The sequence below is a fragment of the Eleginops maclovinus genome, chromosome 3 (genome assembly GCF_036324505.1).
Source record: "Eleginops maclovinus isolate JMC-PN-2008 ecotype Puerto Natales chromosome 3, JC_Emac_rtc_rv5, whole genome shotgun sequence".
NCBI lineage: Eukaryota > Metazoa > Chordata > Actinopteri > Perciformes > Eleginopidae > Eleginops > Eleginops maclovinus.
In genome coordinates, this window is record NC_086351.1 from 18,589,849 (window position 1) to 18,617,575 (window position 27,727).

At 40.7% G+C, this 27,727-nt stretch overlaps 1 protein-coding gene across 7 annotated transcripts; it reads right to left on the reverse strand.

Moving 5' to 3' along the window:
• Positions 1–117: 117 nt before the first annotated feature.
• Positions 118–27,727, reverse strand: zhx2a (zinc fingers and homeoboxes 2a). Of its 7 annotated transcripts, XM_063878978.1 has the most exons (15): positions 27,311–27,727; positions 25,169–25,256; positions 10,760–10,965; positions 10,504–10,688; positions 8,726–9,406; positions 7,921–8,133; positions 7,388–7,639; positions 6,484–6,699; positions 6,208–6,292; positions 5,763–5,948; positions 4,842–5,242; positions 3,036–3,282; positions 2,748–2,919; positions 2,306–2,429; positions 118–1,458 (listed from the first exon to the last, which is right to left on the reverse strand). In XM_063878978.1, the coding sequence occupies exons 4-14, from the start codon at positions 10,594–10,596 to the stop codon at positions 2,312–2,314; spliced, it is 2,664 nt and encodes an 887-aa protein (XP_063735048.1). In that variant the 5' UTR covers positions 10,597–10,688; positions 10,760–10,965; positions 25,169–25,256; positions 27,311–27,727; the 3' UTR covers positions 118–1,458; positions 2,306–2,311. The 7 variants fall into 7 exon arrangements, with proteins under 7 accessions (XP_063735048.1, XP_063735047.1, XP_063735046.1 ...); XM_063878977.1 differs by lacking the exon at positions 25,169–25,256; XM_063878976.1 differs by having other exon boundaries at positions 10,504–10,965.

A 27,727-nucleotide genomic window follows, 5' to 3' on the forward strand; every position in this document is an offset into this window, starting at 1 on the left:
ACACACACAATTAATGTAATTGTGTACTGAAGTAAGAAAGCAATTCCAGTCAGTTTTCCTGTACCTTGTTCAAATCCAAAAATGTTGGTGCGATCATTCAAGCCACAACACAAAGGCGGTTTTGCAGTCGGTTGTGTTTTTATTGAGTTACAGCAAACTTAAAGTAGAAAATGAAAAATGCAAGCAGTTCCAATTTTAGCCAACAAAATGTACAGTATCTCACATACAGCAGCACACACAGACATTCAGCCAGCACAGCCATACACTTGCTGTTCGAACCATGGAAAAAATGACAGTTCAACTCAACTATTTTGCTGCACAAATATTGCAAGCGCTTGCAATTTGACCCATTAATCACAGATATCCCTTTTAAATCATTTCTGAAAGTGAGTTGTTAAAAATGAAAATTGTTGAAGCACATGCAAGAAGTTCATAACAGTTGTGATATTCCAATGTGTGTTTTACTTGATAACAGCACAGGTCTGATCATTTATCTTTGTTAATGTGGAGATTCATGAACCACCAGGTCAGGTGTTCTGAACCGACTGTACAGAAATCAACATAACCAATCCATATTTGAACACAAAGGCCTTTCTAAAGCCATAAAAACAAAGAGCAAAAGCAAAGGGGTGTTCACAGATCGCTGGAGCTGAAGTTGCTTTATCATGCGCATAACACTTTCATTCGAGAATATTTCAAGTTTTTATAGAAAAAAGATTTGATACGCTGAAATAATCTTCCCCAGTTCTCTCTGAGGTGGAAAGCAAATGTCAGATAAGAGAGCAGAAAAAGGCAGCATGGTGCGATAAAACAGACACTACACTCGATGTGATTTATCATTTCTATATCGTGTTCCGATTGCCCGAAACACGATGACTCCTTCTAGCGGCCCTCGAGCACGTCTGACTGATTTTCACCTCCGTCAGCGTAATTCTATGAGTGCGAGTCAGGGTGACGCTGCAGGAGAAACGGATTTGTCTCCCAACAGTTTGAGATGAAGGGGCCTAGCATGTGAATATCTATCACTAACACAGGGATATATGCAAGTGCTTTCAAATACTCTTAGTGAGTAGTCATGATTTTCAAAAAAATAGGACTGATTTTCAGCAAATAACACACTATCATACACTTTGATCTTAAAACAACAACAAAAAGGTTTGGGGGCACCAGTCTTTGAATTTTTCTTTTAAAAATGTAACAAAACTTGCCCTCCCAGTAAAACTGTACAAACTGTTTTTGTAATACAGAAAAATATTTACAAGGGTGCTTCTTTAAAAGAAGAAAAAGTGTAGTAGTAAGAACAATGCATCAAGTCCAGCTTTGGCACTCCTCTTAATGTCAGCATCTGTCCAACACATCTGTCAGTGCTTTAACAATGGAACTGCAAAGTCCCCGGCGCTTTGTGATGACATCACACGCAGACATCACTGGTTCCTTCCACATGCGATTTGACTGGACCTGGAATAGAACCAGACAGGAATGAATGCATGAGCTGACTAATGGGCTAAGTAAAGTTAACATCACTGTTCTTCTACCTATTATCACAGGTAATACTCATTATTTACAGATTCAAATTTCACCAAATGTGTGATTCGCTGAGAAATTCATAAAAACGAAATAGCTAGATATTGGTTTTGTATGAAAGCACTAGAAGGGGCTTTTAAAATGATAATGAAAACTTGAAAATGTTGTAATATGTAATATATTCCTCAAATGCATTATCATTTTTCATGTGAATGCATTATTTGAGTAAAATTAAAATTGGATTAGCCTTTCCAAATATACGTATGGGCGGTCTATTACCTTTAAAAGTATGATAATGGAGTGGACAGTATTCAAATGTCTAAATAAAAAAGAACATTTACATTTTATTTGACAATTTTGGAAAATTAAAAAACATTAAGACAGTTTAACAAAGTCCACTTTGGGCTTCTATACTTTTGAATGTAAGGTAAAAACTAAGCTTTGGATACAAATTATTTAAAGAATAATTAGAATTTAACACCCTTTGCTTCGCTATGACTATAACACCGTGTGGGTCTACATGTTAATGCTAATGATGGTGTGGGTCCAAATATCATCCTGCCATCCCAGCAGGCCATCTTTTTTGAAGGGCCAATCGGAGGTAATTACACCCTAATAACTTCCTGGATCGCTGGAGGCTGCAGCTGTGGCATCTTAAAGGAACAGTTCAACATTAATTTTTCTATTTTGCCAAGACACAGAAAAGCTAAATCCATCCAAAGCAATATTAAAGCCTGGTGCTTTTTCACAATTTTGTATCCAATATTAACTTTCTTTCAACCTGCTCTCAACCAGTGACCCTCCCAGGCTGCTCCATGCTCAGAACTTCAGTGTCTGTTGCCAGCTTCGGTCTCTCCACTGCTGCATCACTCTCCTCCCCCACTGCCACGGTCACCTTTACCCATCTGACAAGGGAACAGATGCAAAGTTTAAACAAAAACTTGAAGGCTTTTATAAAAACACATTAAATGCTTCTGTGAATGCCATAAACCATACACACATTTTGAGTTGATGCAACAAATCAAACTTGCAAATGTATCCACAACTCAACCATACAGTTCTGTATTTATAGACTGTTTTCACACATAAACTCTTAAAATAACTCTTGTGATATTACTTTAAGAAAAATCTAAAATTGGCAATGAGTTGATGTTTTTTTATCTGTATAACATTACAGTAGAAAAATAAGTGTAGGGTGAATCGGTTGCTCTCTCTCCACCCACCTTCCTTTGTCAGCAGGGCTTGTGCTGGTCTGGTCCGGTCTGGTCCGGCTCAGGTCCGTCACACTGTGGGCTAATCTGTCCGTCAACCACTGCACTTTATCTTGGTCAGACAGCTTGGAGTGCTCCGGTGCAGCTGCTGCGTTCACACAGGCCTCATCCACTGCACCAACTACTGTAGAATAGGAAATGTACACCACAGAGACACAACACAAAAACACAAAGTCAAACATGGGTATAAAACACTGCATACAAAATAATTAAATCTTCTTCCCATAGCCAAAAACTCACCTTTCACAGCCTTGACTTCCAAGGAAACACTGTTCTCAGAACTCTGGCCGTTCTGTTCCTGGCCTGATTTCTGCTGCTCTGCAAGCTTTTGGTTTTGGAAACTTTCCCTCCATTCCAGAATTTCACCGTTTTTCAATGCCGATCGGTGGTCCTTGAACCAGCGGACAATGTCGGTGCGTCCGAGGCTTGTCTGGACCTCCAGCTGGTTGTATTCCTCAGGAGACGGCCACTGGGTCCGACAGAACATCTGTGGAGACAGATTACCATATCAATCATTTTAAAAAGAAAATATTATGTACATTTTCAAATTTATAAATGTATTTGGTGCATCTACTGTGGCATGTCTCCTTGGTTTAATGTTCAAAAAGGTCTTTATTTGTCTCATAATGCCTGTGCTGCAGCACCTCTTTTTACTCTCTGTCTGAAACCAGAGCCAAGTCTGCTCTGATTGGTCAACAGCTTAAAGATGTCCCGCCCCCTAGACTATCATGTACAATGTGTTGGAGTGCAAGTCATTTTGAGCTCAGAGCGTTAGTCATTTAAAGCTTGAGTCTTATGTAATGATTTCATTATGTTAAGGAAGTAAACTCAGGAGGTATTTCACTTACCTGCAATTAGCGGATAAATAGTCTAAATATCTCTGCAGATTCTGATTACTGTATTTAGAATACTATTGAATTTGTTCTGACATATATTGCTTTAACTGTTTAAAAGTAAATGGTTTAATACAAGCTATTAGGCAAACACATATCTTAAAATCTACTGGATGAACATAAAGGTAATACAGGATTTCAGGATCCTTAGAGGATATTTTGAATGTTTTTTTATGGTATTTAAAAATGGGATAAATAATGTATCAATATGTATTACAAAGTACTTCATATTCTACCAGCTGTAGAAAATAAGGTATGTATTACATATTGCACTGGCAGTCTGTGCAATGTGTTCCAGAGTATAAAACAAGTACGGCTCCTTTCAAGAGACATCTCATGGATATACATTCCATTTATAGGTTCTGTAATCCTATGGGAAACTGCTCTTCTATAACCACAACAATCTTCAGCTGCTTCTCTTGAGTTTGTCAAATATGACCTTGTCATCACGTTACTGTGTTATCTCACTTCTAATATCCAAGTACCAGCACGTCTCTTCATTTGCTGTCAATCACAGATTGTTCTCAGGCACCGGTACTATACGTTCTCAGGTTTAATTAATTTTACACTTCTTCTCATGCACAAAAAAGGTGCTATGTCATGTTAATTTATCTCTTCAAAGTGACAACTCATTAATGTACTGATACCATTAGCAGCCCATCCGCACTTGTTTCGAAGGATTGACGCTCACATTAAAAGAGACAGGTCATCCCAAAACCAAATATGCACATTTTCCTTTTTCCTGAAGTGCTCTCCATCTATTTAGATGCTTTTGGGTCAATTGCAGAGTTCTTGAGATATCAGCTGTAGAATGTTTTTCTATGTATAATGGATCTAAAAGGCACTCCGCTTGTGGTTCTCAAGTCTTCAAAGAAATACACTTGGAAACACTCACAATGTCTCTTTCCAGAAATCATGAAAGATAATCTGCAGACCTTGGTGTGAGCAGTTTCATGAAGGAGCTATTTATCCTCGTGCATCTACCTATGGACAAGGGGCTCTTGCTCACTGGTTGGCAGGTGTACTTTGTTCATAAATAACAATATTTCTAAAAGGAAAAATATGTATTTTTGATTTAAAGTTTTAAATTGTGTCAGATTTTAATACATTTTCATCCAATAAGTGCTGATGTGTCTTTGTCGGCTTTTCTTACCTCTCTTAATAGGCGGAGGGAGAGGCCGGTTATGGGAGCCGGGCTGGTGGAAGCTGACAGGATTGGGGGATGGGGAGAAGAGGAGGAGGAAGATGAAGTGAGGATGGGAGGTGATGCTGAGGAGGAGAGGGTGGGTGGGTGAGGGGAGGAGGCTGCGAGTATAGGAGGGGAAGAGGCCGACGAGGAGGAGGAAGAAGGGGAGAGGACAGGTGGATGTGGAGAGGAGCGTGGAGGTTTCCCGCTGTGTGACGCCCCGTTCAGCAGCGCTACCGGCCGCTCCTCCATGTTCTTCGCAGACATGGCAAGCAGAGCCTTCTCCATGTTGTCCCTCAACGCCCGGCGCTCCGAAAACCAGCAGTCCACCTCCGTCTTGGACAGTCTGGTCTCCTGGGCCAGCAGGTCTGCAGCAGGACAGAGTTCAGTGGATCAGCTGAGCCGTCTTACACCAAGTGGAAGGCTTTCTCAGAAACCTGGGAATTCATTCCCTCTCAGGGGGTATAAAAATGGGCTCATTAAAAACATTTCTGCTATTCCTGTCTGCAGGAACCCACCAGAGACGGGCCGCGCAGCTCTTTTGAGGTGAAAGAAAATTAAGTCACATGCTGTGAACTTGTATAAATAGTAGAAAACACTACTGGACTTTTAAAACTAATTTCAAATTCTAAGATACGGAGTGAGGGTACAAAACTTTACAAGAACACAACCCACTGCTTTTCTAACCACCTGATTTTCACCCAATTTATTCAGTCAGGAAGTTTCAAAATAGGTAAGAGCAAACAGTTTTAATGACCACGGTGAAAATTGAGTTTTTGAAATGCTAAAATACAACAAATATGGGCTGAAGCGTCATTTATTTTTAGGTAACTATATAACTATTAACATAACCACTTTCTCAGTTATTGGAAATGTTTTAATCTTTACCTAGCTCCTCCTGAGTCGGTGTGCCGCTTCTCTGAAAACTCTCCTCCAGCGCCTTCAGCTGATCTGACGACTTCCCCTTCACCCTCTCCAGCAGGGGGAAGTGGCTGGGCACCGCCTTCTTTACAGGACCGTCTTTGGGTGCTGGAGTCACCTCTGCCTTCACCAGCACCGGAGGGGGAGGAACACCTTTGTAGAGACACAGAGAGAGACTGAAAAACCAAAATATGCAAGTGCCAAAATGGGTCATTTATTTTATTAAATTAAATTGCTCTTAAAAGTACATGACTAACAGATTACTGACCACAATCACTTTGCTTTCAACTAAAAACCCGTCTTCTCAAAATCAAAATAAGCTTGTTTAAAACCCACAGAAAAATGGCAGATTTTTTGTACAGGCAGGGTGTTTTATCATTTTAGATGGGGCGACACTGATGATGCCACATACCTTTGAGATTAAGGAGCCTCTGTTCACTGAACCACTTCTTTATCTCTCCTCTGGACAGCCCGGTGGTCTCTATTAGCCTGTAGATCTTTAACACGAGCAACAGAAAATGAAAAATTAAGTGTGGGGTCCAACAGTGACAGCGGTGTGTTTTAAAATAGAAAACTGAATTGGAAATAAAAAGCAGCTACAAAAATCTGAATGCCAAAAATCCCACAAATATATGTTTAACTTGTAAGACATGGCACAAGAAATGTCATTTCACTCACTTATTCTTACCTCATCTTCCTCGGGAAAAGGACACTGTGTGTAGCTGGCCCTCAGGACTGAGAGCTGCTCAGCAGTTTTGTTGGGGTCCACGGTGAAACTGAGGACTTTGGGCGACGCCAGCTTGGATGTGGCCATGGGCACGGAGAAGGTCTGAATGATGGAGGGTCGTTTACTATCCGTGGTAATTACAGGGGAGGCCAGGGGTCTTTTGAGCGACTGTGCCACCTGTGGTGGACATGAAGGTAGCTTATGTTCAAGGTTTCTTTAAAAAATGTTTTAACTCAATGCAATAAAAACAGATACAGTCGGATAGATGAAGTATAACCCCCGTTTCCACTCTAACACAGCCCTGTCCATTGTATAGTTTTAATAATCAAACAAAACCAATTCCATAACACTTACATGTGCATATAAATGATTTCAATGTAACAAAAATTAAAAGTAAAGAATTCAATTACCGAAAAAGCAAAAAAACATTACCCAAATAATAGATTCTTTTCAGTTGTAAAGTTACAATAGGTTAAATATATTTAATTAAACTAGAATATATATAAATATGGGGCTTCCATTGTTTCTCTATTGGTTAAAAATGGTTTCCATTGAGCATAGCCTCTTGAAGAACAGGACGTTTCTACCAATGCCAAATAATGTTTAGGTGCTTTAAAGCACAGATTAAGGGTTGATGGATTTTTCCTTCAATTTAACTCGTATTTCTACGGCTTGAATAATAATTAAATAAAAAAACAAATAAGCGACTGCAACAAATGCAGAAGTAGCAAATGGTTTTATGCATAGTTAAAAAATAACAGAAAAGGTGATAACAGTAACTGCAAACATGGATTAACGCTAGCTAAATTTAGGTCTCTGGTTATTGGTTATTATCAAGTTAACCTTTCTCCCTGGGGTTTTGTACCTGGTTAGCCACGGTGAGGGCCAGCGGTGCACAGGTGACGGTGGAGCCGTTGGCTACAGGAGTGAGTACAAGGCTGGTCTGTCCCAGCAGCTGACAGGGCAGCGACTGGAGGACGGAGGCTGCGGTCTGCATGGCTTTCGAAGCTGCAGACATGTTTGATGATTGGGAGTTAAGCTGAGGAGCTACCACGGTGAAGGTCTGAGGCAGAGAGGAGATTGTACCGTTGAACATCTTCTTCCTGGCTTCTTCAACCTGTCAGAGGGAAAGCACTTGTTATAAAAAAAATACAATTATATCTTTGTAGTTATGGCTGCTACAGTCATTATCGGCAGTAACCACAATTATTTTCAATGTAACCTCAATCAAGCATTTCAAATGTAATGTTTTAGAAATGGTGAGTATTCGGTAAACCAGATGATACCTTATTAAGCCTCAGAGATTTGAAAAATAACTGGTAAAATACACTGAACCTCACTTGAATTTGAAGAATCAACATAAGTGCCTCTAATGTTCATCATTTCACTAATTCCTACCTCCTCAGGAGACCAGCTAATGCCCTGCTTGAGCCTCTGTGTGGTGAACCAGACTTTGATTTGCTCCTCTGGATGTTTTGAGGCGGCGGTGAGCCAGGAGAGCTCTGCCTGCGTTGGGTAGGGGAACTTGTTGAAGGAAGAGATAAGCGTCAGGTTGTCGTCCAGCGAAGGGTTGTATTTGGTTGTGTTGAGGGGCACTGCGATCTTCGGAACCTGAAAGAATACAGTGTCAATGGTGACTAAATGGCTTTTTCCCATATAATAATAATAATAATAAGGAGAACAGTGTTCACATGGACACATTTTGTTTTAGCATTGTGCATATTAAAAAAAGCAAACAATGGTAACATTTTTATTTGAGGGATCTCTAATGTAATTTTCTTAGTAATGGTTTGGTACCAGATTAAAATTACCTCTTAAAACTAATAATTTGGTAACTTTATTCCCCATAACTGTTAGATTTTATGCTTCTCTTGTTACATCTTCAGATGATCTGCAGTGCTCTGAATAAAAGACTTGCAGGTTTATATGAACAATTAATTGGAATTAATGAATTGAGGTGCACAAACTGAACACTGGTTCATTTCTCCTTATAATTAGCACTAAATTACTGGGAAATAACAGACCCATAAAATAAAGCATTACCATCAAAACCTCTTTTTACCTGGTTAAATAAAAGGACATATATAAAACAATAAAATGTGATTTTGACAAAAATCATTCTACTTTTAAAAGACACGTCATTGCAGGCTCAGAATATAAAGGAATGGTAAGTCAAAGGAAATGGCTACACTTCCTATCCTACCTGAGAGTAGTTGAGAGGCCGCTGTAGGGAAGGCATTATGTGTGAAAGGCCTTCTGCTTTGAGCAGAGTCGACTCAGGGATGATGACCGTCCCGTTCACAGTGACCGCTGTGATTGGTTTCTTGGCCAGATCTGTTCGTTTATTATCTGTCGACATTTTTGGTTTACCGATCTTGACCGTGGTGGGTTTGCTGAGCGGCAGAGCGCTGAGGTCGTCCCCTTTGCCAGTAAAGGTGTTGTAGATGACCGCGCTGTTGCTGCAGCCCTCTATCGTCTGTTCTAGGATTGTCTGATTGTTCATTTTGATGCGTTTGAATTTAAAGTTGCTCTCCCCCGGGTGACACCTCTCGTTGTGTTCCGTCAGGGTGTCAAACTTCTTTGTGTTAAAATTACAAACGGCGCACAGGTACAGGGGGTTGAGGATGACGTTGGGGTGGTTGGCGTCTACGTGTTCTTTGAAATTGTTGAGGTTCTGTGTGGAGAAGGGGCAGTATTTACACTCGTAGCCCCCCTGCTGTCTGCGCTGAGGCTTGGAAAGGTCGGGTGGCTCAGCTTGGGGTTTGTCTGGAGCCAGGGAAGGGTCGGCGGCCGATCCAGTCAGGTCTAATTCCACAGAGGGCTCCGTCTCTGCTGAGAGATCAGTTTCCATAGGCCTCTCCTCAGTATGGTTCTCTGATGTTGTCTGGAAAAAAGGCAGTTTATAGATTAAATGGATATAAAACATTAAAAAAAAAGATTTCCCAATTCATGTCATGGATTTTTTGGAAAAGTGTTTATATAATTCATGGGTTCCTTTGTAATGAACATCTGAGAAACCCTTTCAAAAATGCATAAATCTATTTATAAAAATGTGTTTTTTTATTGATATTTTCACCGTTTTTTTTCCCTAGCAACCACAATTTAATTCGGTGTATAATTAATATAGTTCAGTTAGACAACTCACACGTTTCATTAATATGTACATTAGAAGCAGTATATAGTTTGAGTTTGGCGTCATCACTCCACATATTTACATAGAACATTGAGTGATGATTAGATAACTACCCCCCGAGCCAACAGGTGGAAGCTGGGGTGGTGGTGGGGCAGGCGAGCATCGCAAACGTGGACGCAGCAGCAGCAGCAGCAGCAGCAGCAGCAGCAGCAGCAGCAGCAGCAGCAGCAGCAGCAGCAGCAGCAGCAGCAGCGAGGTGAACGCATAAGCAGCGTAGAAACAGCAGTAGTAGCAGCAACTGCATTAGCGAGGCAGAGGTAGGCGGATCCAACAGTTTAAATAGAGCGCCGGATTAGGAGACTATGTTTGGTTGGTTGCAAGTGTGAAGAGGGGCGCTATGTGCGAATGTATCATTGGTGCTCGAGTTGACTGCCTGAACTAGCTCGCAGGCTTCGCCCCATTTCCATCACAATAAGTTGCGTTAAAAAAAATAGAGCCACAATTCTTGCTCAATATAGCTTTTGAAATGAAAACCATACCTAATTAAATATGTACGTATTACAGGTTAGCTTTCTGGCTGTTTGTTTATCCAAATATTTTTTTATTTTTGTTTTACATTTGTTATATCCTTTTTTTATTTAAAAGTTTTTCTTATAATGTAATATTATAATTACTACTAGAAATCTAAAGTTATGTATCTCTTTGTGATACCTACATACCATGTATTTTGGGGTTTGTATTTGCAATAACCAACTGAATAAAAACTATCTCTAAATAAAATATTCAAAATATAAAAACGTATAACATAATTTATTTAGTCGTTCCTAACAAACAAAGTGGAAGTGTACCTGCATGTCATCGTCTGTGTCATCGTCCAGCTCCACCATGGTCTGCTCTGGGCGGATCATTAGGGGGGTGGAGGCCTTCCGTCGGCTGGACATGATGATGGCTCCTGGTTGGGTCTGGGTGGACCGCTGCCCTCACCTGGTGTCAGTGCTCAGCCAGTGGTGGTATTAAGGAGGCCGAGGGGCTCCTGGTGCAGGAAAGAGGATTGCTATCACAGGTGGGTGGGTAAAGATCTGTAGAACAGCCAGGAGGCCTGACCTGTAGTGGGACCCAGAGACCGGCTTGGTCTCTCTTTGATATTCAGAGAGGAATTAGAAAACAGGACAGTGTCTGGGACGGGAGTGAGCAGCCAGTCTCAGGTGGAGGTCTGGTCGGGATGGTTCTGGTGTAGTGTTGGCCGGGCTCACTAACAGTGTCAGCTCCAGTGCTGGAAGACCTCCAGGAACTTCATGACAGGATGGTACCTGGATGGAACAAAGAGTACTGATTATTATCGAACACATTATACAAATTCAAATTTCAACAAAATCCATAAAAGTAATTTAATCTATTTCAGACATCTATTTTTAGGTCACATTTAAAAGAGAGAGAGGGAGAGGGTCACATATGACATCAAAAGTGAAAAGGTCATGTACAGTTTGTAAAGCATCAGGTGTACCATATAAACCCACTTTATGTGAAATCTGCTGTACATTTGATACAATAAGATAATACTTTGTCAGATCAAGTCTGAAATATTTATTTCAGTTACAAATTAAAAATATATATGAGCCAACAATAACATTGGGTAAAGGGAGCAGAGAAAACGGAAAGTAAGTTAAAGCCTTAGATAACCTTTTTGTGTGCCTTTGGTAAGTATTGCAGCAGAAACCAAACATGCTGGTTTGAGCGTGTCAAGAGAAGACAACATGCTGGTTTATATAGCTCAGCAGGATCCCATGTGGGTCTGCAGCGTGCCACCATCCAAAAGGAGGTAGTAGAGTAAACACTTTGCCAGAGGGCAACAAATGGCTCACAATAAGAAAGGTCAGAGGAAGCTAACAAACAAAACAAACAACAAACAAACAGTGCAGAGCAGATGGTCTACAGGTAGTCCACTGACAGACAGCACAACATCACTGGGGCTGGAAATATAATAAAATCCTACGCCCAAAACAAGAAACCCTGCCCTGCATAATGAGTGCGTGTTGGTTCAGGCTGATGGAGAGGAGCAGTGTGTGAAGTGTCTAACTCATAGAGTCTATTTTCCATCCGCTTTAGGGGAATACAAATCTAGAATAGATTTCATTCATACCAAAGTACTGTAACTGTTTAGCCTAGGTAAATGCCTGAAAACCATTTAATCAAAATATGATACTTGTTTTGTTTTTTACATGTGTGATAAAAACAAAGTTTTGCCATCACGATTGAATTTAAGCTATTGTTGTATATTGATCTTGTGTTTTTTAAAACATTGTGATTGTTAACTGGAGTGAGGCTCCGAACAAAGCCCACTGGGTTCTTTGCCTCTTCCTGCACAGTTTCTAATTTCTGAGCTGTCATTTTTGTGTATTTTCATATTGTGCAAAACAATAAAATACAAAACATAGAGTGCATGCAACCCCCCAACTACAACTAATCTGGAGCCAAACCAAATAAAAGGTTATATTGTGAAACAAACCCTTTTTGTCTTGGGCAGGAGGGTCATATTGAGAGAAGAAAAATGCAATCGAAGACACATTAACATAATTATTATAAATGTTTTACAACTATGCATATTTTTGGAATAAATAAGGCTTAACTATTAATTGATCAGTAAGCAAAAATCAATAATAAATATTGGCACATTTTTACTAATACACTAAAGCTGAAGCACTGCCATGTCAACAACAAGAGCAACAAGCATAACACCATAATATGAACTTTGGCCACTTATACTTACAACCTGCTATAATTACAGCTTATCGGTTTAACTGGCAGAGAACAGTTCAAGTGGCGGCTGTAATTTTACAGGGACAGGAAATGAGAACAACCTAGCTTCATGGACAGGCTTTGACAAGTTTTACAGAAGGATTTTAAAGTGTCTATTTATGTATCTTAAAAAACCTTTATCATCACGCTTTAAAATCTGTGGTTTGATATGGTATGCAAATATATGCAGCTGTCGGTGGGACAAGTTGTCCTGAGAAATATTGACATATCATAAATGTGTTTGTGCTACAGAGTGTGAATAAAGTGAAAACCAGAGACAAAGCGGCTTCAGAGAGAGCTCTCAAAAAAACCCAGAGCTGATATTTCAAAATGACACCTCCGTGAAGAAGAAGCAGTTAAGAAAAGCTGAGGGAGAGTGAGAATATGAAACTTTCCTACGGTAATATTATAATAAGAGTAGAGAGAGCTTATCTGGCTGAAAGTCTATTGATATTCAAGTGGCCTCATGCAGAAGCTTCATATTCACATGAGTGAGAATCAAATTGAGTCGGGGCAGCAGCAGCGCTCTTACATCAAAATGTAATGAAGTTCAAAAAAATAAGGTCAGCAGATGATGAGGGAAAGTCCTGTAGCTAATTAAAAAAAGTATCCTGTATACAAGGCTGGTTAAATATGTGATGTTTAGGAGTAAATATTGATGGCTAAAATATGTTTACACGCATCAAAAAAAAAAAGAGAAGAATTTATCATTAAATATAAGCCTGCACAGTTTACCGCACAAAAGGGTGGTGCAACAGTGTATGCAGAAAGGGTTCCGTCCAATCAGCACGTCAGAATTAGACTTTGTTGTCATGCTAAAGTGTCATTAATCACATGACACTTTACCCTTCAAGGCTCCTCGTTCGCCAGTCATTGTCCCGAGATATCACGACTCCTCACACAACACACTGAGGCATCATTAGAATGCAGACTCATTGCCATGGTGTCTCTATGGCAACAACGGACGTAGAGCTGTAGTGAACTAGCTCCTACATCCGTGTGACGAAGACTGTGTGTATATATAGGGGTGACCACAACACCTGGGTTTGGTGTTTTTAGAAACAAATGAGAAAACTCAGGAAGACAGAAATATCTGACAGGCCGCGTGACTTGAAAGTCAGGACTATCCGATTCCAGCAGGATGCAGAGCGGTGCGTTCGGGAGGTTTTCTCAGCTTCGCTCACAGAAAGTCGATAGAGAAGGTCAAGGCAAAGTCACAAGAAGAAGTTAAAAGTTTTTTTCTGGAATAATCAGAGCAAGTTGTGAACAGTACATTCTCAGGTAGCAGGAAATGTTACTGGGTTTCAGATTATCCCACTGTTATTGGCAAGATTAAGACTGTTTAAAGATGGGGACGCACCGCACCATTTTAGAATTGTTGTTTGAGTTCAAACACGTACTGTACAAGTAAATTGTCAAAAATGGTGAGTCACAGCTCATGATTTATCTTTCACAGTTATGGCCCACCCATCAAGTGGTCCAGTGTGCGAATAAAATACAAAATATAACCGCAGATCTGCCCCGACTGATTGTTCTGGCTATTGTCAATGAAGATGCTTTGAGTTAGAAGTTTGTTTGCAAGCGGAGGTCTGTAACGTTGAAACACGTTCACAATCATGTTTCCTGATCATCTGTTGTGGAGACTTCTAAAACAATGTTTTGCTATAGCTTATATTGACAGCTAGGTCGTAAGGAAGACATGTACAGTATGGCTTGAGGAGAGAATTGGAAGTAAGCTTATAAGTTATACGGTACAAACAGTACATTCTTATATGGGGAATAGAGGGAATTCTTGTGTGGCTCTGCAGTGTGAGATCCTGATTTCTAACATGTCAGAAATTCCTCTGATCAATAGAGAGCTGTTGATTGTTCCTTGCCCTCCTCCTGTTCACTGAATGTCAAACGGTGCACCAAGCTGAACATTTAATACATCTCTAAAATGAGTCACATGGTTAAAAAAATAAAATAAAAATAGGTCAGAGACAGGCAGAAATGGTAAGGTGCTGTCCTGGCAGAATAATAAATAAAATGGAAGTGTTTGTCTTAAAAATAACAAAAAGGGAGACCAATTTAAAAACATCACTTTGAACCAAGAGATTCATCTGATTGAATCAGTAGTTCTTGATTTATTAATTAGACTTTATTTTGTGAATATAACATCAGTGGGTACTTTCTTTGTGGTCCACAACAGGGGAGTGAGAATGTAAAAAAAGAATAAAGCAGAATATTTGATAATCAAAAACACGTAGTAAATGTCGGATATTTTAAAGGGTTTTTCTTTCAATAAATGTTGACTTTTAGACTCCCACTCTGGAGTTATTTGAAATAGTGGGATCACAAGAGTCAGAAACAATCCTATGCAGCCAATTCTACAAAAAGTACATCATTAATGTAAGTGGTGCCGAATCTGTAAGTGCAACTGTGCAGAAATAAAGCACTCAAATGTTGAGTTTGATTATCAAAGTTTAGATTGATGCTACACACCACAGTGCATTTACCTAATAAGCCTCACACTGCGACGTTGTCCCTGAAAGTCTGCCCAAAATCTAGCAATGAAGCCAACCACTGGTGAGAGAGAGCATCTGTCAGCTGCATCTGAAGTGCCACTTCAATCGACCTGCTGAACTTTTGCTGAAACAGCCCGCACTCTTTCTGGGAGCTGATGGGCTGCAGGAGGATCTGACTGTGAGCAGAACACCATAGCTGGACTGTTTTACCTCCCACTGGTGTTTTGAACCCCACAGTCAGAGGGAGAAAGGATGAGCAGATCCATTTTTGCATATAGAAGTAACCTAGAAAGCACCAGCTAAACAATGTCACTGTGGTCAACTCATAAAAGTTGCTAGTTGCTCTTCACTCTTTAAAGTGACTACTGAGTCATTTTATAGAAAAAGTGTTCGCAACACGACCGATTTTAAACAGAGGCCGGCTCAGAAAAAGGAACATTATCTTACAAAATGTCAATACAAACAACTCAGCAGTTGGAGATTTTGCAGTAGAACTAAACTTGTGTTAGCTGACTGTCTCAAACAAAGACAATAGCCTGTGCAAAGAGTGCTGAACACAGAGGATACACTTGCACCAAAATCCTCTTCCTCTCTTTACTCTAGTAGGAGTCTCCCACTGCTTTCACTGGCTACTTGGGAGCAATGAGTGCCATCATGGAAGAGATAATTGGCAGAGGATGTGATTAATAACCATGCCAGTGTACAACTGAATTAACCAGCCGTACAAACTTTATCATTTGGTGTCCCTGACGGATGAATTGTATTCTGTGAGCTGTTTGTTTGTTTGGCTGTAAACATCTCTGCGACGGAGCTCATAGAAACGGGCTTGAAGTAATGTTTCAGAGCTATTCAGATTATTTCTCCTCAAAAAAATAATTGCGCTCAAACTCGGCTGTTTTCATAACCTGGGTCAAACAGTCAGTCTGGCGCCTTTTTTGTAGTTTGTCTAACCTAGTCAGCCAGCGTCTGTGTGCAGAGTGAGCTGTGAGCCACACATTCCTTACTGTCGGGATGCTCATTAAACTTGTATGAATACCCAGCCTGGCAGCCCCTTTGCCTTCCCGTCTGTCTATGTCTGGCTGTCTGTCTGATTGGTGCATTATATTAGCGGAGTGTTTCTGAAAGAGATACCTTTAATGCTGCCAGGTAAAACACACACTTATCAGTCCTTGGCAGTCATCACTTTTGGCTGCACACTGGATAGAATACGCAATAAAGCAATACAAATTCTCCATATTACCGAGCCTGTCTAATGTATGAAGACTGTCACGCAAAGCAATGGTGGTGGTGCTATAGGAAGGAGGTGTATCTAAACAGCAGTGAGAAGAGAGCAACACTGAACAAATGAGTCACAGCAGCCCTCTGCACTCAGCTCCTATTTCTGTGCATCATTGATGTAATCTCAAAGTGTAGTAAGGGGGAAAATATGACTGTACTCTCGGAAACTGGAATTTTTGGAGAGGCAGTACAGTCTCTCTGATGCATATATCCTCTCTTACTACACGTCAGAACCGAATAACCCCCCCTAGGCCACCAGTCCCTGGCTGAATGTGTCATTATTGTACATTTCCCAGCAGTGGGATGATTGATGGATTTCTTATTCTGACCTTGAGTATAGTGGTGTAGTTATAGGGGTACTACTTTTCTCATCGATCACTGCAACTGTGGCTCAGACATTAAAAGGACTACTTCTGATGTTTGGAGTGGAATGATTTAGTTATTCATAGTCAGAGTATTCTGTACAGTAGATGGCGGTCGGGTCGACACGCTCCCAGTTTGGAGCAACAGACAGTAGTCCCAGCATTTGTGCAGCTTGTCTACTTAAGAAATGACCACTTCTGACAGCCCTTTCTGACAACTGAAGAAGTTCTCTGTGATCTACGAAAGCCACCAGACACCTTTGACCAAAACTGTAATTTTACCTCACAGAACACACAGACAACCAATGCCTTGATCCATCAGTGTGTTGGTGTTATTGTGGGATTCAGAACCAGCCCTTTAAAAACACCAAAGTCGCACAGCTCCATTTTCAGTGGCACATTAAGAAAGGAAAGCAAGAGATGAAAAGGCATTCCCATGCTTTTTAATGGAGAAAATATAATGCCAAGAACACATGGCTGATATGATATTACACAGGAAATTATATAATGCAGCCAGACTGATCCTGTGCACTTGAGCCTTTCAAGGCCCTGCGTGCACTCGCTGAAATGTGGAGACAGTCAACTGAGTTTTCCGGCGGGCTGTAATCACAAACACAAAAGGCATAAGGGTGGCAACCTCTCCCGCACTTGAAGCCAAGGATGAAGTACAAACCAGCCACTAACACTTTAAAATAACAAGCGCAAAGCATGCCAGCAGCGCAAAAACCACAAGCTGTAGAAATACTGACTGTAACTGTGACTTTTCTGTTAAATAAACACAAACTTTGAGGCTCCATCACACAATTTATATCCAAAGTAAGTAACAAAAACATATTGCACAAAGAGAGTACACACACTGCTTTTTTTGGCAGTGCTGTATGGGGTGTGTTCTCCCTCCTGACTGCTTGGTTCACCAGTCAGCCACTGCAGTGAGGAGGATGGTGTTTGTGCGGTGTGTGTGATGTGTGTGTGTGTCTGTGTGTGTGTGTGTCTGAATTTTGTTGGAGAAGCACCACAGCCATTAATACAACATGTCCCAGGCAGCAGGGGTGGAGGCAGAATTTCGGACCGTCGCAGAATTGATTTAAATCTCATCACGCGGCTCCTCTAGAGCAAAGCGCTGCTGCACTGTGCTGATGTGCTCGGATTGTTCTGCATAGCAACAGAGCAGCGCTACTTCAGCTGGGCTGGGATAAAGACTTAGCGAGGATAAATGATAGAAAGGGTTGCTTTTAGACTAGGGTCAGACCCATTTTGGACTTCTGAGGCAGATGCTGATAAAGTAAAAAAAAAAAATGGGTTCAGTATTTCTGAGAGTTTTTATATATAGAAAAATAGGGTTCAGTCACATAAAAGCTACTCAATTTCACCAAAATACTACAATACTCTTTTTTGCAACTTCGTTTTAGCTGATACTGGTATCAGTGTGACAAAGCAGGATTGCTCTTAAGATCAGAACAGGGTTTAGTCACATCAGCACATTTTCCTTTAAAATTGTGTATTTTGCAGATGAACATCTTTTAAGATCAGCACTTTTTCCGATTCAGTGTTTTATTCAATCTACTAAAAAGGTGCAGGATCTACTTTTTTGCCCAATTTCACACACCAACTTCTGACAACTTGCCAAGCTTCTTAAAAAAGGGCCCTATTGTGCATTTGGGGTTTTCCCTTTCCTGCAGTGTGTGATATACACTCACTGGTCACTATTAGGTACACGTTTTCAACTGTTTGTTAAACTAAATATCCAATCACCCAATCACATGGCAGCAATTCAATGCATTTAGGCACGTAGACATGGTCAAGATGACCTGGTAAAGTTCAAACAGAGCATCAGGATGGGGAAGAAAGGTAAGTGACTTTGAACGTGGCATGGTTGTTGGTTCCAGACGGACTGATCTGAGTATTTCAGAAACTGCTGATCTACTGGGATTTTCACAACCATCTCTAGGGTTTACAGAGAATGGTCCAAAAAAGGGAAACTATCAAGTGAGCGGCAGTTCTCTGGGTGAAAATGCCTTGTTGACGCCATAAGTCAGAGGAGAATGTCCAGACTGGTTTAAGCTAATCTTCAATTGGTCGCCCAATCACCACAGCCGGCCAGCTAACCAATCAAAGCAGACGAGCTCTGGTTCCAGACAGAGGGTGAAAAGAGGCAGGCAATGTGAGAAAAATAAAGACCTTTTTGAACATTGAAGCATGGAGACATGTCACAGTAGAGGCACAAAATACAAATATTAACCTCAAAATGAGCATAATAGAGCCCCTTCCAAGTAACACATAGCTAGACTGGACATGACTGCTGTGACCTTATTTAATCCACAAACACTACAAGAGACACATTGGCCTACATACAGTACAGTACCACAGACTGCACTGTATTAAATAAGAAATCCAGTCTTCCGGTTATTCTGGCTCACATGTAGCAGGGAACAGTAGTGTCACATTGCCAGACCTGTCTCCTCACTGAACACGCACAGACTCCTCGTCACACACACAAAGGGCAAGCTATAAAAATATCCAAGTGTCACCCACTCTTCTGCTGATGGTTGTGTTTCCATGGTAACACTGTAACCAACAGAAAGTTTGTGTGCTCGTATCCAGGAGCGGAAACCCAGCAGAGGTCAATCAGTGTCACGACAGCAGCGGTGTTTAAAAGCCGGCTCACTTTTTACTGCATGAAGGTAAGGTTTACATAACTGATTCTGTGTTAAAAATCATTGTACACACTTATCATACCTGGATGACATTCAGGTGTTAAGTACGTTGTATAAGCCAGTGTATATGTAAAGCATTAGGCACTGCATCCCAATCAGAATATAGATCTGGATATAGTAAAACCAATCAGCAATATTCTAGGGATATACTCCAAAAAAGCCATCTAATTTTAAGCACACTTTATCAAACTATAATGGGCTTGGATTTTGCATTGCATGCTAGAACCAATGTGTTATTGACGCAAGTTCTCATGGAAAATGTAATGCTGTTTCAATTCAGTTTGTTGCTGTAGCCCCATATAAACTCACAAAGTGACCCCAATGACGAATGCCAACACGTCAGCGAGCATTCACTTGATCCCGAGGCTGCGAGTGAGAATGAAAAGCAGATGGAGAGCGGGGCAGTTTCATTACCGCGAACCGAATAATAAAAGGGGTTAACAATCCCTCTTGAACATTTTTATTTAGGTGTCGTGATAATGGCCCCCCCTTGACTGGATTTGCTGTTGTATTTGCACTCCGTCTGTCTACCTCTATGCTCCTCTCTTCGCTCTCCCTGATGGCCTTCTGCACAGCTTACTTTCCCACTGAAATATACCTACCATGACAACCTTTAGGAGCTTAAAACTCTGCAAAAAATGATCTATAATTTTTATTTTTATTTGGGCAGAATCTAATGTGTTTCAGTTACAGTAAACACACTTTACAACAGTAGCAAAGTAGGACAAAGGTCACCCAACCAGCAGCCTCCAAATTAGGACAACAATGACAAAAGACTAAGGAGGGGTTCTGCAAAACTGCAGTCAGAGGTTGCATTGTTAACACTGCAAATGCAACGTGATATTTAGCTTGATTATTATTTCTTTGCGTACAGTATATCCTGTACAGTGCATGCATGAGAGGGAGAGAAGGATTAACCTACTTCCAAAAGAGGACACCTGGAGAATTTGGAGGTCTTTTACTTGATGTTTGTTAGAGTCTCAGTGTCTATTTAGTCCTCCTGTTGGGCCAGATTTCCAACCTGTCAATCTCTGCCTTCCCTGCAGTGGGTGTGGCTTGTGAAATTGTCTCCAGCCTCTCATTGGTCTCACGCTGGCAGGAGTGGGTGTGTCTGTGCCGTGGCAGCGGCTTACGTGGTGCAGTGCAGAAGGCCTTTTTGTAAGCTCCCTTTCCTTTTTTTCCTATACTTGAAATTTGGAGGACACTGGGATGGGAGAATGGGAGCTACTCCACACATTCATTCATCCATTCATGCACAACTTACATTGCATACAGTCCCCATTGTGTGCAGCGGTTTGAGACCAACTTTTCCGAGAGTTGCGCATAGTGGTTGAATGTTTAAAATATAACCAGAGGATCTAGTTTGTCAACTTCAGGAGCACTACAAGCTAAAAAATAAAACTGCAGTGGCAACCAATAATTAGTCCCTAGTTAAATACAAGCGTCCACATGCAAAAGCACTGCAATTTGCACCAATAGACCAAAATACATACTTCCTCCTGTAGCATTATTTGTTTTCCTTTGTAAAGGATGGATTAGTGTATCCTAAGCTAAAGGAAATAATAAAAGGAAAACTGAAGCTCATTATCTAGAGAATTTTTAACATCTCTTGGGAGGATCTAATATAGTACACATTGCAGGCTGTCACAAGCACAAGCCTCTCATCCACAAGTAGATGCATGCACCGTTCTGCGAGGCGATGGTTTATAGTTACACATTTTTGGATGAACTGTCCCTTTATATAAAATCAATGCAGCAAGAATGCATACGAGTGTTTAAACTGCAAATACTAATGGTTTGGTTTGATTTCAGACCTCTTCATACCCCCATAAATGTCTTAAATTTTAATGCAATTCTCAAAAAGATGTCCATTGGCACAAACTGGCCACAGCAACTGCAGTACAACACCAGAAATGGGTCACATAAAACCATCATTTTCTAGAGCGTTGTGACCTTTGTGGGCTTTACCTTGAAATATTGCTGCAGTTGAAGATTTCCAGGATTCAAACTAGTTCCTGAGCTTGCAAATCGCAGCCTAATGCACCAAAAACTGACATTAGGGCTGCTCGATTATGGAAAAAAAATCATAATCACGATTATTTTGGTCAATATTGAAATCACGATTATTCAAATGATTATTTTTAAGTAAGTTTGAAAACACAATGCATTTATTACAGCATTTCTCTCCCAAAAAAAACTGAGAATTTTCAAAAATCCCCTTAGAAAGATAAGCCTACTACACAAAATGTTCAAATAAAAAAATAGAAAAATGTTCAAATCGAAAATAATTTACAAATATGTATCCTGCTGTTCTGCAATTTCTATAAAACTTTTAATGAATAAAATAAATGTACTTAAAGAAAATCAAATAAGACATAGAAAAACTTATTTTTATCCAAAATAAACTTTCTCGTGTTTAAGTGCACTGACAACATTCTGAATCCAACATTTTGTATTGAATTCGACGGATAGGGAGTCGCATTATACCGTCTGTTTGAAATCGCTGCTGTGTTGATGTCGTGTGGGTTGTGGCCTTGTCTTTTTGTTTCTTTACTAATTCGTCGTAAGCGACTTTATGCTTAAGTTTGAGGTGATTGAATAAGTTTGTTGTGTTGCCAAGGGGCGCAGATATCAGTTTGTAGCACATTTTGCACATTGTGTGGTGCTGAGCCTCGTCGGAGTCTTTGAATCCGAAGTGTTCCCATACAAAAGAACTTGTTCTACCCTTTTTGTCGATTAAACGGGGCTGCCCTCCCTCTGCCATTTTCCACTTGCGCTGTTTTTTGAATACTGCGGGTCACCACATACACAACTCGCGTCCTTCACTTTACAGCTGCTTTGAGAGCCAGTCAGCAGGGCAGCGTTGAATGCTTTGGGGGAGGGACTGAATTGCGCATGTGCGTCTCTTTCAGAAAATCTCTAGGCCTACCATAGACAACGGAAAATGCCAAATTAATCGTTTCAACTCGATTATATTAGTTTGGAGACCGTTTGACCCAAAAATCAAAATCACGATCAAAATTTGATTAGTTGCACAGCCCTAACTGACATGACACAAATTTGGAGAATTGCTTTTAGATGTTAAGGTAGTCGTGTAGACTGCATTGGGCTTTCTCTTCTATCTTCCTCTCTAAACACTCATGCAGCTTCACTCAATTGTCCCTTTCCCTGTAACGCTCTGTCTCTCTCAGACATCACACAAACTCTCCTGAACAGTGTGGATTTCATGCTCCCTCTCCTTCTGTCCCTATATAACCCTTCAGCTCTGCCTCTGTAATTGTCTCCTTCCCACCATCACGCTCTTCCTCTCAGCCCCTCCTACAGTTGATGAGCTCATCTCTGTGGTTGCCGTAGTCACCTAACAACACGTCTGAGAAGCCAGTGGAGGCACAGCTGGGGAAGGACCTGAACTGAAAACACGGGAACAAACAAAGCACGGTGTGGATGTTGATGATGTCATCACAGAGCCAGTCTGAGCACGAAGGGCCATGTTGACAACAACCTCCGTCCTCCAGCCCGTGATGACTCATTCCAGCGCTTTACCAAGAGAACGGACAGCCATTATATAAAGCTCGGCATTGGGTTTTAAAGTGTGATGTGCAGGCGGTACATGCTGGGTGTTCGTGATGATTATGAAGAACTAAAACTTTTTGAAACCTAACAGATGAGCTGGCACTACTCATAACCACCCACTTTACATGCGATAAAGAGTTTTGAGCTCAAAACTAACATAAAATATACAATTGATACATTGTGTCTCACATGCAGTACCGGTCAGGAAAAACCTTAACAAGTAGTGAGGTTAAAAAGAGAAACATGGGTATTATGATTTGCTGTAAGGCTCTAATAAAACATTATTTTTTTCCAAATCAACAACATGCCAATTATCAACAGCCAGGGTTTTGGCAACCATTGCATTTATAACCAGTCAAAAACATAAAATATACCAACACTACAAATTCTCTCGTTCAATTGTCCCCATACAAGTCAATTGTTCATGCTGTTAGAATGCTTCTTTAGACGTTTTAAACACGTATCTTGAGAGTTGACATCATTACGAAATGAACTGTTGACTGCTCTCTGGTGAAGCTGCAGCTGGGCCTGCAATTAATCATTATTTTCATTGTCAATTAATCGACTGGTTATTTTCTGGCAAATTATTTGGTGTATAAAATGATTAATAATGTTAAGAAAATGTCCATTCCAGTTTCAGGGAAATTGTGAAACTGTAACATTAGCTAACGTAAGGTTAGCTCAGCAGTTAATAGGAGAGACAGAGAGCTGTCAACAAGATCAATTTAGATGAGATCTGATTCCTTCAGCTTTTAATCGTTAAATAAGACTCAACATCAGTGTGTCATCATTATCGTAAGTGGAAAACTACATAGTATTCATCCCTTTTTTAATATGGGGACATCAGTCAAATGTAATTTAGCCACCTAAAAAAATCGATACAATGTATTTTCACAGCTTTACCTTGCCATCAGATATCGGTTTCCAAAAACCAACTAAAAGCATTATTTACTCTCTTCAAAGCCACTACAGTCTGTTAACTTCGCAAGGGCCTACATCTATTGTAGGTTCACCTCATAATTTGCAGACCATCCCTTTAAGCTCTTGGCTCAAACACAAGACAACATAACATTAGCAGTACACACAACACAGTTTCTCCCGCAGCATTGAAAACAGGACTAACACACTTTCTTATTGTTTTAACGCAAATCCTCCAGATGAGTTGTAACAGTTAGCATTCGGAAACTGCAACAGACACTTTCAAAGCTTTTGCCATCATGACTGACCCATCCAAAATCAGGTGGAAAGATGACTTTCAACAATCAGACCTTGCACATCATTTATACAAATGATATTTGACTGAAGAGGACTTTTTCTTCCTCCAACCAATGGTTGTTATTTTTATGAATCTGATAGACTGAGTGTCTCATTTTCCAACATGTGAATAAAACAAACGAATAAGTGCCTCTAGGAAAAAAACAGAGCACATCCCCTCACAGCTGGATGTTATGGCTGCGACATTCTAAGAGGTCACAGTACATTGAGAAACACTGCATGGTTGAGCAAGCCCGGAAAATTAGGCAATTCAATGAGAGTAGATTTCTTTGCCTCTTCTTCAAATAAAAATAGCTGTCGAAGTCCTGACTGTAAACAAACTAAACTAGTATAAGATGTTCACTTCTCCTTACTGAAATGCGCTCCCTTACGGTTTACACGTAAAGTGATGATGGGGCCGTCACCGATTTTGAAAACAAGATAGGAAGGCGACATCTGTGCATTTCTCTAATCCCCTTGTGCAATACTGAGAATAACAATATCCACCCAAAAATTAAACAGCCTTAACCTTGCATCTGTCAAAATGTAAAAAAACATTGAATAATGTTTTATATGCCTAACATGACCAAAGGAATATTAATTGAGACCAATTCTTTGTAACATTCAAGTTTTTTGGGGCAGGCATAAACAAGTTTGATTTTATTTGGTTAGTTTACTGCTTGTCATTTTTTCCTAATAACCTATTTCCAGATGTTTTCCCTGCAAAAAATGTCTACGTGATTTGCCAAGCAAAGTGTGTGATTTTGGAATTTGATGGTTTGCTTTTATCAACAAAAACCCTTTGATTGTTCAGCACCAATAATGAATTTGTTGTCATGATAAATTATATAACATTATCCATGATTTGGCAGATCACATGCGAAAAGAATAAAGACAAGCCACATTTTCACTCAAATGGAAAGAGCAGAAGTGCGTGCCTTAGCGAGCAAAGCCAAGTCTATACCCAGAGGAATTGTTGGTAACGGGTTTGACAGGAGGGTTAACTGCACTGTGATCACAATCACTTACATCTTTAACGGATTGGGCTCCGTGGGGCTGTTGATCAAGGTATGTTCTGAAGTAAAACATAGTAGGTCATTCCAGTATAACGGGAATGCTGTCAAAAAAAAAAAAAAGAATATCTCATAAAGACACCCAGAAGAAAGTGGATACAGACTAGGTGACAGAAAATAAATGTCTTTAACAGACACTAAATGCTTTTTCGAACAATTGGCCCACAGGACTTCACGTTGGTGAACAGGTGCAATAAATTACAGCAAAGTAACAATCTGGAAATGTCCAAGATATGAAATGCTACTTTAAACTAAACATACTCGCTGTCAGAGGATCTCTGTTTGTAGAATTATCAAAGTAAGGTGTTCATTTTTCCTTGCATATTCTCATTTCACTCATTGTTGTGATCACCTCTTTTTACGTTTAGGATAGACTTAAATCAAATAGTTATCATGTCCATAAGCAATACAGAACAGGTCAATAAGTACTAAATGTATGGTAATTTGTAGGGATGCACCCATTTGTTCTTCTCATACCTTAAATTGAGGGCATGTACCAATACCAAGTACTAATCTGATAACATTTTAAAACTGATATATCTCACTGAATGGGAATAATGTTCCTGTACGGTAACCTGAGGACAATGACTGCAGTTTTAGCACAAACGGTCTCCTTGGTGACGGACTGAAAGAATATAATTTATTAGGTTTATTAAAATAATTGTACAATAACATTGACAAATGAACTGCGTTTAATGTGGATTCACACATTAAGTCATGGCGAATACCCAATCAGTTAATCTGGACTGTGTAAACCCCAGTACCAATCAAACATATAGGACAATAGTATTGTGTACTACAACGTAGGTGTTATGTTAATTCTCCATAACACAATTAGATCAATTATTTAAGGCTTAAATAGAAGGCACTGGGGTCTGATGGAGACATGCAAGCACAACATTCTCAGAAAGATTGCAGTGATTTTTGAAACAAATGTATTGCATGAACTCCCAATAATAAACATACATGATGTATAAGCACTTTGTATGAAATGACTGTAAAATGACACATGGATGGAATAAGCTAGAAACTAGGAAGGAGGTGCTAGTGGCCTGTACGAGCCAGCTGAATGTCCCTGTTTGAACTATTCCACTGGGGTAATCGAGTGTTTATGCGTTTAGAATTATGGCTATGTATTATCCTAATCCTGTAAGCATATAATGCTTTTCAGTGGTTTTACTAGTCCGATCTAATGCAGTACAGGAAAACATAAAAGATACAACACCGCTAAATATAATAACAACTATCCGTTCAAAGGTTTTACAGGGTGCACTGAGGACACATTCATGTCCGGTTTAAGCACAGCGTGTTCGACCCACTGCCTGCAGTCCTGGACGCTGGGTTCAAATAAGTTGATGTTCTGAATAAAAACAACCACGCCTGACTTTTTACAGCAGTTACAGGCCTACTGCACAGACAGGATACAAGTCCATGCTACAGCAGTGTGTCCGTCTGCCGTGGTCTTGGAGGGGAGGAGGCATCACCAGGGGTAACGTTCCGCCTACATCACAGAGTCGCACAAATCAAAGTCTATAAACAACGTCGGACTCCAAAAGTTGCTGTGAAACGTCAGTGGCGCTGAATGTGAACAGGTACACTGGCGCGGTGCGCAGTTTACCGGCCGTTTCCCCCGGCCAACCCGAAATGTGACAGTGGGGCGCAGAAAAACACTCTCCCCAAATGTTCCCCCTCTCGCCACCGACGTAACAACATGTCGGCAAAGGACGGCCATGTTTTGCTGGTTATGTCGACACGGGGAGGAGGAAAAGTAGACACGATGTTTCTCCGCTCTGCCTTCTCGCACGGCGGTTACAACGTATCAAAGTGAAACTTAAACACGGGGGAGAAAACGTCCATTTAACAACTTGGCGGACACATTGTCTCAGCACGCAGGTGTAAAAGAGATAAGCAGGCAAAGTTCATGCGGCGAGACAAGTTACAATATTTAGACAGAGGCGTGTGGGTGTTTGGGAGTCACGCAGGGGCAGAGCAAACCACGCGAGGGGCACAAAAACAAGTACGTGCAGTGTTAACTTGAGGGACTTTTGAGGGTAAGGGGGCGTTAGAAAAACAGAGGAAGAGTTTATACATTTCTTACCTGCCCACCGTTTTGGCGCGATGCTCAGGTAGAGCGGTACAATCCCAAAGCGATTGCTATAGCGAGAAATAACCCCAATCTGCTCTAAACTGTCTCACTGCGGTCCAATAACCGAGCAGACAACAGGCGACAGGAAAGAAAAAATTGGCGATCACAAGGAGGATCTACGCCAAAAGCCACATGATCGCCGACGTCAGAGTACGTATTTGCATGCCGTACCGGAGCGCCGGTGCCCGTCCATAGCGGGTCCATAGTGTTATTGCCGGTAAAAGTTCAGAACCAGGCGGAGGAAAGTAAAGCAACTCTCTGTCTAGACGGCAGGAGTACAGCAGTGGCTCCATAGAGCATGCATGCTGGTTTAAAAATGAATGAACTGTGTCTTGTTGTCGTCAACTTGTCCCTGTGCTGATGCCTGTC

Bases quoted from the DNA above. Each gene is read 5' to 3' on its own strand.
- zhx2a (XM_063878977.1), bottom strand. From the start codon at position 10,596: ATGTCCAGCCGACGGAAGGCCTCCACCCCCCTAATGATCCGCCCAGAG. The intron at 7,640-7,920 runs GTAGGAATTAGT...TCCCTCTGACAG, and splicing joins TTAGCTGGTCTCCTGAGGAG to GTTGAAGAAGCCAGGAAGAA. The intron at 2,920-3,035 runs GTGAGTTTTTGG...CCTATTCTACAG, and splicing joins GGAAGTCAAGGCTGTGAAAG to TAGTTGGTGCAGTGGATGAG.